Source organism: Malurus melanocephalus, unplaced genomic scaffold (assembly GCF_030028575.1).
Source record: "Malurus melanocephalus ecotype Western Australia unplaced genomic scaffold, MMel_1.1 scaffold_1131, whole genome shotgun sequence".
Classification (NCBI taxonomy): domain Eukaryota; kingdom Metazoa; phylum Chordata; class Aves; order Passeriformes; family Maluridae; genus Malurus; species Malurus melanocephalus.
Window position 1 is genome coordinate 47442 of NW_026624363.1, and position 15744 is coordinate 63185.

General features: G+C 48.3%; 2 protein-coding genes across 2 annotated transcripts in view; both read right to left on the reverse strand.

The window, feature by feature from the left end:
* Positions 1-1348: 1348 nt before the first annotated feature.
* ACVR1B (activin A receptor type 1B) lies at positions 1349-10918 on the reverse strand. Its single transcript, XM_057387097.1, has 9 exons — positions 10863-10918; positions 10251-10490; positions 9116-9364; positions 7804-8034; positions 7072-7239; positions 6406-6562; positions 5805-5929; positions 5059-5189; positions 1349-4150 (listed from the first exon to the last, which is right to left on the reverse strand). Exons 2-9 carry the CDS (start codon positions 10423-10425, stop codon positions 4025-4027), a joined length of 1362 nt encoding a protein of 453 aa, XP_057243080.1. The 5' UTR covers positions 10426-10490; positions 10863-10918; the 3' UTR covers positions 1349-4024.
* Positions 10919-12691: 1773 nt separating this feature from the next.
* Positions 12692-15744, reverse strand: part of ACVRL1 (activin A receptor like type 1) — a 26272-nt gene continuing 23219 nt past the window's right edge. Inside the window, exon 9 of the mRNA XM_057387096.1 lies at positions 12692-12695. Within this exon, the coding sequence (XP_057243079.1) occupies positions 12692-12695 (4 nt within the window). The remainder of the gene's footprint in view (positions 12696-15744) is intronic.

The following is a 15744-nucleotide window of genomic DNA, read 5'->3' on the forward strand; positions in this document are numbered from 1 at the left end:
TAGGCGTTCACTGGGTGGGTCCTTCCTGAGGTTCTCCCCAGCGACCCCACGRGAATCCAGCGCGGGGCTCTGGTGGGAGGGTCCCGCTTTGGCGCATCCTCAGAGCCGCTCTGGGGTTCAGCGTGGAAATTTGGGGGTTCTTTGGAACAGTGGGGATTCTGAGGATCCTGAGGGTGCAGGGGGGGATGTCACGGGTGGCACCTGGAGGTGTCCCAGGGATAATCTGGGGACAAACCCGCGTGTTTCCGGGAGCTGTCGGGCTCTGCTTCTCCCCGCCAGCTGCCACCACCCGCCGCCAAAGCCGCATTTGGGATTTAACGGGAGGCAGGAGCTGGTGGCCACAGCCCCCGGCGGGATTTAAAATATTCCTGCGCTGAGCTGGGGCACGGAGGGAAGAACAATTCCCGGAGGCGGCCGCGGTGTCTGCTGCGGACACGTCGCGGCGCGGCTCTCGTTGCGCCCCGGCGGGAGGCAGCGGGAATTTTCCAGCTGGAGCCGAGAGCTTTGCCCAAATGTTTGTTTAAAATTTGCCAAAAAAAAGAGAAGATTGTAAAAATCCCGCTGATCCACCCAAAACCTCCCGCCCACAGCCTGGCCTGGGGTTACCAGGAGGCAAATTCGCTCCAGGAGTGGAGCTGCTCGGGGTTGGGAGTGATGGGGAAAGGATGGGATTGAGCCCAGCACCCATCCTGAGGCACAAAACCACTGGGAATGAACAGGAATACCCCATCCTGTTCCCAAAAATCTGATCATGACTTGGCTGCTTGGCTGAAGATTCTTTTCCCACCCCATTTCCTAGAGGAGCAAGGAGAAATTTTGYTTAAAAATTCCTCATCTTCTTCTTTTCCCTTTTCCAGGATGGGGCTGGATTTTCCTGGGGACCACAGCAGGAGCTTCAGACAAAGCTGGGAATGAGGAAGGACAAGCCCAGATGGTGCCTCCCCCTCCCCACTTTGTCTGAGCCCGGGGGGACCCCAGGCCTCGGCAGATTTTCCCCTTGATCCGCTCACAACGGGCTCGTTTGCAGGAGGCTCTAATTAGGGAATTAACAGGGGGCAGTTTGTGCAGCACCATTTACCCTCGGAGCAAACAGGATTTTATAGTTTGCTCTGGGATTTATCCTTTCTTGAAGCCACGGCTCTGTCTGGAGATTCGGATGCTCCAGAACTTCACCCAACACATCCCCAGGGATGCTCTGAGGGTGGAAATTTCTTTTCCACGATTCCTGAATTGATTATTTTACCTGTGGGGAACAAAAAACCCACCCCCCAAATCCCTCTCTGGGGGGACTGAGCCGTGCCCTGCTCTTCCCACCCCTCGTAGCAAACTGAGACCGCGACACCTCACGTGAATAAAACAAACTTTTAATAATGTACAGCAGAAATCGACAGCCTGGTTTTATATTAAACAAAAGATTTCCTATCTTACACCGTATGTACATTTGCATACTGAAGAGGTAAAGTGGCTAAGTGGCTATTTTCTTACAGTCCTTTGCTAAGAAAATGTACAAAACCAAACAAATCAAAAGGGGCAAGAGAAGTACCAAGAGTTCTGTCCTGCAGCCACGTACCGCTGATGAACCCCCCCCTTTTCCTCATCCTRCACCGGGCTCCCCTCAGAACTGCCTGGAATTCTGCTTTTTTTCCCCCAAAACCTCTGCAAAAGTTTTGGAGCCGGGCAGCTCTGCAAGCACTGGGCACACCCCTGGGCACCGGTTTGCGTGAAAAGTGCTGTGTAAATGCTACATGGTCAGCGTTCCTGCCGCGGATCCCGCTCGGTTTTTTCCCCATCTCTCTCTAGAAACGAGGTTTTTTTTTTTTTTTTTTTTTCCTAAAATCCTTTCCTCGTGGCTCGTGGCTGTTTGGTTTTGGCGCTGAGGCAGGTGCATGTGTGGCTACAGTTGGAGAAAAGGGGGGTCAGTGCAAGTTGGGGAGCTCACGGCATCCTCGGGAATCCTGCAGCACCCATGGGTGGGTGATTGTCCCTTCCTGTCCATCCTGTCCTTCCCCCAGCTCCCAAGGACTGTTCTAAAATCCTCAGGACCACCTGGAAGTGGCCACCACACCCTTGGGTCACTAAATAAAGGTTTAAGGGACACTGGGGACCTCTGAAATTGGGACAGGGCATCCCTGTCCCGCTCRGTGAGATCCACATCGCCAAAAAACTCCTCGGGGGATGCAAAAACGGCTCCTAACATGATTCAAAAAAACCACACTCCTCATTTATACAAGGTCATGAACACACAGGGAATTGGGGGAGACGGACACACGGACAGGGACACAGACAGCAAGAACAGAGGGATTGAAATAAAGACTTAACCCTGGCAGCCAGAGCAGAGATGAAACCTCACCTTAAGAGAGCAGGAGCAAGGTCAGAGTAAAAACAGTTCCAGTGTAAATCGAGCTGTGCATTTGGTTTTTTTTCCTTTTTTTTTTTTTTTTTTTTTTTTTTTTTTTTGCAGTGATTTCCTTACAAACCAACAGGTCAAGAGGTAATAATCAGAGATTGTTTTTCTGCTCTTAGAAAGAATTAACAATATTCAAAAAAGTTAAAATCCAGACCCTCCCAGAAAAACAACAACAATAATAATAATAATAATTAAAAAAATAATAATCAAAACCACTCCAGTTAAAAGTTATGGCTTCAGAGTTCTCTATGCAGACACTGATCTGACCTCCACACCACGGCTCTTTTGGACTGCCAAAGCCATCATGGCAGCCACAGCCCTCAATTCCATGGTTGCTGTAGTCACCCCACCTGAATCAAAAAAAAAAACCCATGCAGATCCCCCCACCCCACACTGAGACACAGCCACTTCCACATTAGGAGATATTTATACATCTATATTAAAAAGATGGATGTTGATTTGCCAACCCACACTTGATGTCAGGTCCTGCCTGGTGTTTCTGGGAGGTGCAGAGCACCCCCAGCACCCARATCATCAGGCCCCCAAAAATCTGCCTGGATGGTGGATTTGGGAATTGTGTTCCCAGGGAAACTGAGTCCTGCATTTCCCCACGCGCCTGCTCCACCTCTGACACATCTCAGCTCCCTGCGACCAAAAATTACAAACCCCAGGGGCTCAAGACAAAAAAAAACCAAAAACCTGGATTCCAGGAGTGATTCTCAGTTCCTTATTTTGTCTTAAAAAAAGGGAAGGGGGTGGCAGTGAGGCAACCTGATGGGGACGTTCTGGCAGCCGGCGGCGGAGGAAGCCGCGGATCATCCGCTCTGCAGCAGCCTGTCCAAGCTCCACGACGCTCACAAACTCAGCACGGAGAGATAGAGAGAGAGAAGAGAGAGAGAGCACCAGCGCAAAAAACAGCTCACAAACGGGACACTTGGAGATTTGCACATGCACAGGAAGCACGGACAGAGATGARCCACCCACAGGCAGACACCGCACACGGCTATGGAGGAGATGACCAGGCACGGGGACACGCGCACCTCGCGCATGCAGACACCGACCGGCGCCGACTTGGACTCGTTTCAAGCTTGAGAAAAGGAGGGAAAAACGGTTTTTTGTTTGTTTTTTTTGTGAAGCTGATCAACTGTTCCGGCTCAGCCTCTCGGAAGAGAGCACCATTTGTTTTGCTTTTTCTGCATCGACGTGCCAGTCCCTGGAAAAAAAAAATCCTCGAGAGAACTGCAAGAAAAACCTTCCCTTTTCCCTTCCCGCTCCCAGCACCGAGCACCCCGACGGGTGCTCAACACACGCTGAACTTTACAGGAATTTCCTTGAAAAGAACAAAGAAGTTACGATCATGGCTGAGATCCCTCGGGTGAAGTCCCTTCTCAAGTCTCCACGCTCTCAGGAGGTGATCACAAAAGGTTTTTCGGATTGTTTCATACCCAAGCAGGGAAGAGAGCGCTTCCTAAGGCTCCGTCCCCCTGCCTAGCAGCCTGCAGGTCCCGCTGTCTGGTTGTAGCAGTAAGTTGGGCTGAAACACGAGGTAGGCCTCCATCACACGTCTACTCTAGCACAGCAGCTCCTGTGCAGTTTCCTCCTGCTGAGGCTCAGAGCCTAAATTTTCACATCTTCCTGGACGCTGAGCTGCGAGAGGGTTTTCTTGATGCGGAGGGCGGTGAGCCGAGCCGCTCCGTTGGCGTACCAGCACTCTCGCATCATCTTGCCCATCACCCGCAGTGCCTGGACAAGGAAAAAAGGGAAAATGTCAGAGCTCTGCTCTTCTGAGCTCACACTGCTCTGCCTAGATGCTTTCACACCCTCCCCAGCCCAAAATCAGAGCGCATTTTATGGTATTAAATACCATTAAATACCCGTTACCCCATCATGAGGGAATCACAGAATGGTTTGAATTGGAAGGGACCCTAAATTTCAAAAATTTAAAAAAAAAAAAAGGGGCTGGTGAATTTTTTTTTAAGTAAAATTCGTTCCAAGGACACCTTCCACTGTTCCAGATTGCTTCAAGTCCTGTCCAGCCCGGCTCTGGGCACTTTCAGGGATGGGGCAGCCCCAGATTCTCTGGACAGCCTATGCCAGGGCCTCACCACCCTCATAGGGAAGAATTTCTTCCCAATATCCCAAAATCAGAGCACATTTTATGGTATTCACCTGTTACCCCATCGTGAGGGAATCACAGAATGGTTTGAATTGGAAGGGACCCTAAATTTTAAAAATTAAAAAAAACAAAAGGGGCTGGTGAATTTTTTTTTTAAGTAAAATTCGTTCCAAGGACACCTTCCACTGTTCCAGGTTGCTCCAAGCCCTGTCCAGCCCAGCCCTGGGCACTTTCAGGGATGGGGCAGCCCCAGATTCTCTGGACAACCTATGCCAGGGCCTCACCACCCTCATAGGGAAGAATTTCTTCCCAATATCCCATCTAACCCTGTCCTTTGTCAGCAGGAAGCCATTCCCCCTCGTTCTGGCACTCCTTGTAAAAAAGTCTCTCTCCATATTTCTTGCAGACTCCCTTCAGGTACTGGAAGGTCAYRATTAGGTCACCCCCAATTCTGTTCTCCAGGCTGGACAATCCCAATTCTCTCAGGYTTTCCTCAYGGGAGAGGAAGGRACATGAAGATGAAATCAGACCTTACCTCGTAGCTCTGCCACCAGTTTGGGATGTTTGGCCGTAATTTCTGGTCACAMACGACCTTCCGCATCTCCTCAATGGAAGGATCAGAGGGTACAAGGTCGTAGTAGGGAAGCTGATACTCCTCATGGATACCTGAAAGGTGGAGCAGGAGAAATTAAATCCCAGGGAACGGGGAGCACGGTCACTGTGCTCGCTAAAGGCAGACGGAGAGAGGTTTGGGCTCYGTGACTCACTGCTGAGATGCGTCAACACTTTTGCAGTTATTTAGAACAGAAATGAAGAATCTGGAATGGGGAGTTTACAGGAAAAATTCAGGCAAATAAAACGCAGCTGCCTAAACTGGAACGGAGTCAGCAGGCTGGGATTGACACCTCCCAGCAAGGCGCYAGGGTCAGTGGATCTCAGCGGCGGTGGGACTGTCACACGTGGGATGACGCCGTGGCTGCACGTGCCAAGACATTTCTGCTGATCTGAGGGAGTCCCCCACCCATCAGCACCAGCAGAACTTCCTTAAAATCCATCCAAAGGAACAKCAGCCACCACCAGTGGGAGCACCAACACCTTTAACCCAACATTTCCCGGGTTTAGCAGCAGTCGTGGGTCACTTCTGTCACCTTTCTTGGTGACAACAAACAGGGACACGTCCTCCCACAGCCCTGTTCTCCCTCAAACCTCCCAAATGCCCGAATTTGGGAGACCCAGGAGCAAGCACAGCCAACGGCCCAGGCACACAAAACGTGTTGTTACCTCCTGCGTTGCACCTTCGAGCAATCTCCCAGTAGACCAAGCCYAAGGCGTAGATATCGGCACATTTAAATGAATCAAAATGCTTCATGTTGATGGTTTCATCCAAGACTTCTGGGGCCATGTATCTGCAGAGAGAAAGGAAAAGCGTGTTCATTCTGCAAGGAGAATTCTCTGGAAGATAGAAAATGATCAGTTTTCCCACACTGCACTTCCCAGCAGAAAAAGCTCTGCTTGGCAGAGCCACCGTCAGAACAGAACTGGGCCCTGTGATCTAAGAGTGAAGAAAATAACTCAAGAACAGCAAGCYGGGAAAAGAGGTAAAAATGTCCCAAAAATCACATCAGGCTCCCAACAGAAGGTTCCAAAGGCTTTAGTGAGGCCAAGCTTGTTGTCATGTACACCTTGGTGTCAGGTTTACATGGCTGGCCCACACCTCTCAGCRACAAAGGTACTGACATCCCTTTGGCATCAATTCAGGCACAAAACTGACCCTGAAAGACACTGGGAAATGCTGAATTCAGAGAATTCCCCCAAGGCTCAACCAGCAAGCAGCTCAGGCATTTCCAGTCACACTCAAAAGCTTTAAAATTCATTTTCCTACCGTTTGGTTCCAACCCTTTGGTTGGGCGCGATGTCAATGGTGTCGGTGACAGAGTCGTGCCGGACAGCCAGGCCAAGGTCAGCGATGGCACACGTGCCGTTCTTCTTCACCAAAATRTTTTTGGATTTCAGGTCTCTGTGAGCTATCCCGGGTTTTCCTAACAGAGAAAAATAAAAAGCAGCAAGGGTCAAGCTGGGGAAATGCATTTATCGAACTGGCGCAGAGGCAGCGCCGGATTTCAGGGCGTTAAACCCGATGTTGCAACACATTTTCCTGTTGAGATTTTTAAGGAACAGAGCAGGGAAAGGCTCCAATCGCCTTTTGGAGGCGTCGCTGATGCAGTGGCACCCGGAGGCCTCAAGAGGGATGTAAACTCCACATCCCAGACGTCAGGAATTTGTGATTCTCCTTCTGCCTGTGCTCACATCCCACCCAAGCAGCGCCAATTTTAGGATGGGATGTGAAATGGTGATATAACTCCTGGGAGCGAGCGCCAGGTTAACCCACTTTGCAGCCAGCCAAAGCAATCGCTCTATTTCTGGTCAGTAACAACCAGATGAAGCCGGGCTGACTCAGGCAGGCTTTGCTGTACAKCACAGCAGCTCCCTTCGGCAAAAATCCCGCTTTATCAAGAATTCCCAACGCCKTTTCCAACGCGGATTTTACCCTGAGTGCCCACAATCTCCATGTGCAGGTGGGCCAGCCCGCTGGCAGCAGAAAGGGCAAGCTTGATCATGCCCTCGATGGTCACCGTGTAGCGATTTAGGTAGTCAAAGAGAGAGCCGTGCTCGTGGTAGTCGGAGACGAGCCASAGYTGAGTCCAYGTCCCGTTATCTGTGACAGGAAAGAGATGGAGATCAGGCAGATCAAATGCAGGGATGGCCATCGAGCATCCCACACAATTTTGGGACAGAGCAGAGCTGCTGGGTAAGGCCTGGGGCAAGTAGGAAATGGCTCCTATCAGCCAYAGYGTGRCCAGCAGGAYCAGGGCAGTGAATGCCCCCTGTGCCAGGCWCTGSTGAGGCAATGCCTCRAATCMTGGAGTCAGTTTTGGSCAGTGTAGAGACCCACAGAAGTCCATTTTAGTCAGYTTTAGTCACCCATGACAAAAAAGACAAAAGTGGAGGTGCTGGAGTGAGACTTGATGGGCAGTGGAAGGGTCTGGAGAACTTTTGAAGAGCAGCTGAGGGAGCTCAGCCTGGAGAAAAGGGGGCTCAGGGGGGACCCTCTCACTCTGTTCAACCCCTTGACAGGAAAGTGGAGCCAGGTGAGGTAACAAACRACAGGACCAGAGGAAATGGCCTAAAGTCTCACCTGGGAAGGTTTAGATTGGGTTTAGATTAAGAGAAAATTTCTTGGAAAGGGTGGTCAGGCTCTCAGGCTGCAGGCACCTCTTACCTTTGTTATCTGCAGCAATAAAGCCCAGGATGTTCTCGTGGCGCAGCATAACGGTTTGATAAATCTCTGCTTCCCTGAACCACGAGCGYTCCTCACGTGAAGAGAAGATTTTCACTGCCACGTCACCTCCACGCCACCTGCCCCGCCACACCTCCCCAAAACGGCCTTTGCCGATGATYTCCTGAAGGACAATGGTCCGAGCCACGGTCCGTTGGACAAACAGAGGCAATCCTGGGGACAAGGAAAGGGAGGAATGAATCCCTGTGGTGGCAGAAACATCCCAAAAGGCTGAAAAATGTCCTCAAAGCCAGCAGGTTTTATATTTGGTAACAACTGGGAGCTTAGGCAAGACCCAGAGTAGAGAATGATGGGGGATCCTGTGTGGGATCCTTAGGCAGCATCTGCATTTTGCTTTGAAGCAGTGATCTGGCACAGAGCAATTGCAAAACTTCTGCTCCACGACAGATCAAAGRAACTGCAGCTTTAATATGCAAAGAATGGAACTGGATGGAGTAAATCCCTGCTAAAAAGCAGAAATCCCCCCAAATTTCTCTTAGGAAAGGAGTCTCAACATCGCTGCCATCACTTATGCAAAGCATGAGCTCACCTAGAGCCACAGCCTGCATAGAAGAGATCCCAAATATTTCATATATGGCAGCAGGTGTGCTGCTAAAGGTTGATTCCCTGGTCAAATATCAGATTGTGACATTCTCTGCCTCTGTGGATTTTTCCTACAKTTTCCACCTGATGCAAAATTCCTTCTATTCTTGAACCCAACTACTTTCCCAGCTCAAAGCCACTGCTAAACCATGACTTCCCATCTATTCTGGGGATTCCATCTGYTCTTTTCAAGTGCTATGGAAGCAAACACAGCACACATCATCCACCTGGGAAGACCCAAAGGTTCTTTGGGATGAAATGGGCTGTGAAAATGCATTTATGTGCATCATAAAACGTTGATCTGGGATCTTCCCTGTTTTCCTGCAGCTTTGATGCAGGTGACATCCTGCATTCCCCTCTGAAAGCCAACCATGCACAGATTATCAGTTAATGGCTGTTTCCAAATYCTGTTCCAAGGCTAAACTGGGAATAGATGTTTGAGCCATCCTCTTGTATTTAAGGAGGAGTTTATTGCTCTTACCTGAACAGACACAAGACCAACGCACAACTGACTTTAAACTGAATTTAAAGTCCCTTTAAGTGACTCATGACAAACCCCCTGAATAAACTCCTCACTGCCTGGCAAAGCTGTGGCAACCACGAGCCCAAAAGAGACAGCTCCAACCACAAATTCTCGTTGTTCACGCAATACCTGAGCCAGAGCCGGAGGTGGAGAGATCGTAGACCAGATCTTGCAAAGTCTTATCCTTGGAAAGGCACATTTCACAAGAAGGGTCTTCCATGTCCAGCCGCTGGCGGTTGTGATAGACTCGTTGGTGGTGATGGAAAACAAAAACYACGATGATCATCACAACAAACACGAGGAAGACGGGCCCGGCAATCACCGCCACCAGCTCCACGGGACCCCAGCTTGATGGGGGCTCATTGTCTTTCAGGTGTCCTTGGGAGGAGAAAAACAGACATTTTGAGTAAAATTATCATTTTTTTTTAAGGATTTTCTTGTGTTTTATTGTCCTATCAGAGGCTGGATGATTTTAGCCTGGGGACATAGCAAATAGTGTTAAGGTGGGGCTGAGCATCAGGCAGGCAAAATGCAGCTGAAAACCCAAAAAGAAGATGAAGCTGCCATTGTAGGATCAGAGTTATCAGGAAAATGTTCTAAAATGGGCTGGTTTTCCAGAACAGCCTGTGGTTCACCTTCCATTTGAACTCACACAGTCAGCCCAGGCTCACTGCTCCCTCTTTCCCCTGCAACAACCATTGAACTTGTACCTGAAAACAATTATTTGTTGTTTTGAGCACAGATGAGACCTCCCCAGTGCTCCTGAGGAAAATGACTCTGCAGTTTTCACAGCACCCACTAAAAACCAGCCCAAAACAGAAAGTGGGAGGTATGAGGAAGCACCACATGCCCTYTCTGTCCTGGGGATGAGGAGCAGAAGTTTCCCACACCCTCACTCAGATACAGGGCTGTTTTCCCTGCTTGTATTCCAAACCCATTCACCTTCCTCCCCACACACTTTGCTCTAAAACTGCTGCAATATTCCCCTACTTGTGCTCAGCACTGAAAAGATTTGGATTTCCCTGGAAGGGAAGCTGATAAAACAGGTCCAGCTCAGTGACAAAGGGAACAATCCCATTTTAATTTGAAGTGGTTTGTAATTTCCACTTTACAGATGAAGGAAATAAACCCAGCGCTCGAGTTCATGCAGCAACTGAAAGGAAGAAGTGAAAAACAGGGCTGAGAATTCCAAATTCCCAATCCCAAACAGACAGCTCCTCTCCTCCCACTTCAAACACATGATTTATCTCACTCTCTAACTTACCGCTGGGAACCATTAAATCAATTTTGTTGCAAAAATCGGAGTAGCAGCAGTGAGTATTACGCAGATCCTCTGAACTCAGACAATAGAAGGGTTTCCCAGCAGGAATCAATTTTGCCTGAGGAATGCAGGTCCGAACGTGGTGTTTGACACCATCCAGGTTGAAGACYGAGACCATGCAGGCGCCGTCCGTCTCACACGTGGAGTTGGCTTGTTTGCAGTCAGAGCACAGACATGTCAAAGCTGAAATCAAAACAAGATCAACTCCTTAAAAACCCACGGAGAACAAAAACTCAAAACAAAAAGGAAACCTTCTTTAAATTCTCCATTTCAGAGGGGGCCGTTCTCCAGCTCTGGAAGAACCGGCTCTGCRAACAGCACATACTCAGTATTCCAGACGTGCAAGAATCCAATTTTCAGCATGAAACAGAGTGTGGAGGCAGAGGAGCTTTTCCAGGAGATGCCTGTCCAGGCAGCCCTTTGCCTGCCCCTGTTGCAATCCCCACCAGACACGACCCAAACCATCCCTGCACAAAAGATCGGAGCGAGATTCGCTCCCAGCCCAACCTCGGCTCAGATTCAAACCCAAACCAACAATTATTCAAACAAACTGACCTGATTCCACCTGAGCTGCYTGTCCAGGCTCTAAAAACTGCTTAATTTGGGCAGGCAAGGGATGACCACCTCATGGAGACAAGGAGAAGCTGGGAGATGCCAAACCAAACCCAATCCCAAGCGTGCTACACCCAGCTAGATCAGCCACTTATTTAGTAACTGCTTTCCTGATCCTAGACACCACCTTGGGTCAAATAAATTCCTGGCTTTTTGCCTGCTCTCCACAAAGATGATTTGGATAAAGAAAAGGAGAAACTCTGAGGCAGATTCCCMCATTTTTTTGCACCTCATTGTACTTTCCTCGAGCTGCCTGAAAAACTGTAAGCAAATCCCCAAGCYTTGCCATCCTTGGGAACAAAGAGGAATCCAACAATGTCAAGAAGAAGGGTGGGGCTTGTTTAGCAGCACGCTGGGGCTTTCATCAGCTCTCCCAGCCTTCCCAGAGGGAATCCAAAACATGTCCTTACCCGCTGCTTTCAGGTAGGGAGAGTTTGAGGAAGGGTTTAAAAAAAATACAAAGTGCCACAGTTCACTCTGCCCAGGCTGATCTAAATCCTCCTGGTGTTAAAGTCACACACAAAGTCACCCTCAACACTTGTTACCTTAAGATTAATGAAAAACAAGCTGGGCCTGATTTACTCAGGGTTTCTTGAGGAGGAAGACACCCATTAGCCCTTTATCCCAGAGACCTGGCTAAATCAATCAGGGTAATTGCATTACTATTCACTTAATTCTCTCTGGACGCTGCTCCTCCTTTTCCAGCTGTTGTTGTGAGCTGTTTCAGATGGGCTGAATGTGGGTGCTGGTTAGTTTGGATTTAAAATTGCAGTGAAAAGCCAGTGATAGGAGSCAAAGGAATGGATRGAGCTGTGTMAGGAGAGGTTTAGGATGGGTTTTAGGAAGAGGCTCTTCCCTAGAGGGTGGTGAAGCACTGAAGAGGTGCCCCAGGGAATGATCACAATTCAGAGTTCCAGGAACATTTGGTGGGATTGTTGGGGTGTCCTGTGCAGGGTTGGGAGTTGAACTGGATGATCCTTGGGGGTCCCTTCCAACTCAAAATATTYCRTAATTCTATAGCTCTGTGATTAAAAYCTGAAGAGCTGAGTGAGAGATCTTTAAAAAGAATCACGAGCAAATGTARTTTATCACCACAGAGCAGTGAAAAGGGACAGAGGACAGAAAACAGACAGGGAAGACCCTCTCTGTGTTGAGAAGGGTGGACAACATCCATAGATTCTGAAGATTTTTTAGTGATGAAAGGAAAAAAACCCTCCAACAACATTCACCTCAAACAGCTCCAAGATCAGCTTTTTCCCATGGTCAGCAAAAAAGACAATTCTGAAAAATACACACACGTGGGGGAACAAAGGTTGGTGATAAAGGAGATTTTATGAAAACCTGAGATGGCAAAGAGCAGCCAGGGCACATTCCTGCCTTCATGTCTACTTAAAAGGAAATGGTCTTTTAAAGCATCTCTCTTATTACTTATCAAAAGCTCGAGATACAAATTAAAAACATTTAAACCCACACACATTTCACTGTGTAGGTTTTTTTTTTCAGTTTGATTTAGATACAACAAAACTGAACTTTGTTCCTGTTAGACTCATTTTTGAGGTCTCAATCCCAAGATTTAGGCTTGTGGCAGTGTTGCTTCCAGAAGCTCCAAAGCAAACAAAGCACTTCAAYGCCACTAATAAAACTGGTTTTGTAAACTGAGTGAAGTCTCTGGCCTGAAACTGAGCATCCCTTTGAGAGAGAAAARSMRRRRARSYKGKTSKKKYYKSYYMRSCYYMWTTKGRRRRWTWAAAAAWWAAAAAAAAGAAATCAGTTTACCTGCAAGGTATGATACAGAGACAGAGAGAGATGCTTATCTGCTCTGTGCAGAAAGGCAAAATTTCCTGCTAAAGGAGGGGGATGCCCCATGGCTTCACCTCACCCTGTTCCCCCTCTGAGACAACTTCAATTCTTATGTTTGCACCTCGAAAATCCCCATGGGATTGGGGAGCAGTTAGAACAAAAAATCCCCATGGTTGGGGAGCAGTTAGAACAAAGGGAATGGAACCTTTCTACTCTACACCTCTCACCAGAGACCCTTGAAGGGCTTTCCAGATATTTCCAGCCAGAAGCTCCAGGTTGCAGGCAGGAATTCTCCAATTTTCTGTGTGTGTCAGGAAGGAAAGGCCTTTCTGCACCAGGGCTCACTGGGAAGCTCCTGGCAAAGAGGAGAATTACAGCACAACTCATATCACTCCAGTTTGGTTAACCAGAAGGGAAAATTCTTCTATCAGAAACACCAAAAGCCAGGAAAAAGCAACCATTTTTTGCCTTTGGGTGGAGGACAGAAGGTGGAAAGGGAAGCAGAGCCCCTGCAGGTATCTCTTGGGTGCTCTTGAGAACAGCACGGGCAAAGCAGGAGAGACAGGAGTGGATAAAAGGATTTTTCATGCCAACAGTGTTCCTTTTTTTTCTTTGGGAAGAAAAGCTCCTATTGAGCCAAACATATAATCTACTTAATAAAAGAAAAAGGCTGAAGGAAATGGATGGGGCGAAGGGAAACAAAGAGCAGTTCCCAGAGTTGGGGGGGTGTGTTCCCCCCTCACAGAGTGCCTGAGGATGAGCAGAGCTGGAGCAGAGCCTGCTCGATCTGCTCCCCACACTGATCCCGGCTTAAAGCCCAGCCCAACCCTTCGGGGATGCTGTTTGAACAAGCCCAAGGTTCAGCTGCACATCCTGGGGATGAAGCTTTGTTCTCACTGGAGGGATGGWGCAGGTTGGAGCAAACCTTGCTGGGATTTGATCCGGCTGCTCCCAAAAACCAGAGAGGTCAATCAGCAGTGCCAAAAGACAAATTCTTCTCCATCTTTGACTACCCCAGCCCAGGGTTTGACTCCTTCAAGCCAAAAGCTGCTTCTGCTCCCCACGAGGTTCTGACAGAGGTATCCACATCCCTCTGCATCAATTCCAGGAGACAGCCAGCACTTGTTTTCTTTTCTCCCATGAAATCCCCCCATTTAAAACAACCTCTACTCCCAAAACGGATCCAAACAAACAGGTGGGGGGCTGTGGATTTGAGCTCTGTGCTCCAGGGAGACTCAAATACTGAGCTGTGACAGGCAAAGAACATTTCTCCTCCTTTCCCAGCTCATTTTGCACATATTTATTCTCACACGGAGTTGCATGTGTCAAGATGTCTCTGCAGCTAGACAGGGGAAAGTTTCACAGCAAAAATCTCCTGCAATGGTGTTAACCACCTTTTGGAATACATTTTCCAGCATCTCCCCGAAGCTGAGCCTAAGAAAGATGCCATTTTCTCAAGGCTGAACTCTACCTGATCAATATGTATGAGGATAATTAACCTGAAGATGATCATTGGTAAAATTTGCYAATAACCACCCACGTATTTACCAGATAAACAGATTTTTGCAGGGATTGTAGCTGCTGTTCTTTTTCAACAGTTTGAATTTAGGCTGGAAGAATGATTCCCCTGATTTTGAGCTTTTCCAAGGCTTTGGAACAGGACCTGCAATTGATTGTGCAGCACCAAACTTAATGAGCCCCACTCTGGGAGCAGCAGTTTCATGAAGCAGCAGCAGAAATGGGAAACAATTGTAGCTCTTTGTAGTTTTGCTGCTTCTTGGGATGCTTTAATAAAGAGGGACGTGTGTAAACATGCTTGGAAAAAAGAAATACCTGTCAGCGTCTGGCTCTACGCCCCACCAAAATAAGGAACAACCTTTATCACAGAAAGTTAGGAATAATATCCATTCCCTCGTGGGGAGGGAGCAGAGGTGTGTCCAGGAGTCCATGTGAGCTCCTTGTCCAGATTTACCACCCCAGGAACAGAGCTCCATGAAAAAAATCAGCTCCTTTTCCCAAAGGCAGCGATGAGGGCACACTGAGCCATCTGATGAAGGCTTTAAAGAAAAAAATATTCACTTTTTATCATATTAGCATGGAATCMTGGAATGGTTTGGGTTGGAAGGGACCTTAAAGCTCATCTTGTTCCACTTTGCACTATCYCAGGGTGCTCCAAGTCCTGGCTTTGGACACTTCCAGGGATCAAGGGGCAGCCTGTGCCAGGGCCTCCCCACCCTCACAGGGAGGAMTTTATTCCAAATATCCCATCYAAYRCTGTCCTCTATCAGTGGGAAGCCATTCCTCCTCATCCTGGTACTCCAGGCTGTTGTAAACAGCCTCTCTCCATCCTTYCTGCAGYTCCTTCAGGTCCTGGAAGGYCACAATTAGGACATCCCAAAGSTCCTGTTTTCCAGGCTGGACAATCYCAATTGTCTCAGGCTTCCCTTCTAGGAGAGGTGCTCCATCCCTCTGATCATCTTGATGGYCCTTCATAATCACATTCACCTCGGTATCCACAGCTCTGTCCTTGCTGGGATCCATTTGAGTCCAAAGTGACTCCTCCAGTGCCACCTCCAAGCTCCCAGAACCACTTCAAACCACTTCACCTACACCCAGCACCTCCAAAAATCAAAATTTTTAGGCCAGTTCTGGATGCTCTCACTGCTCTTTTTTTTTTTTTTACTAAGGAATTGGAGAAACGAGCACGGATCTGCCCTTCCATAAATACAGCACCACACCACAAATACCTTCCCTACATCCCGTTTACCCTTCAATTTTTTCTCCTGTTTTGGATCAAAACATCTTTCTGGTTCCTGTATCTACTGCTAAAAGAAATGGAGTTAAAATTAGCTGCAAAGCACTAAGAAAAACAAGGCACTTTAATGCAAGCCATCCAGAAACCAAACATTATCCTGGGATATTTCAAGTTGGGAGTAAGAGCCTCAACTTCTTTGAGCTGGCTGAAGTCCCCTGGCACAGGCTGGACCTGACGTGAAGGCTGACTAAAAAACACACGAAATGGAAA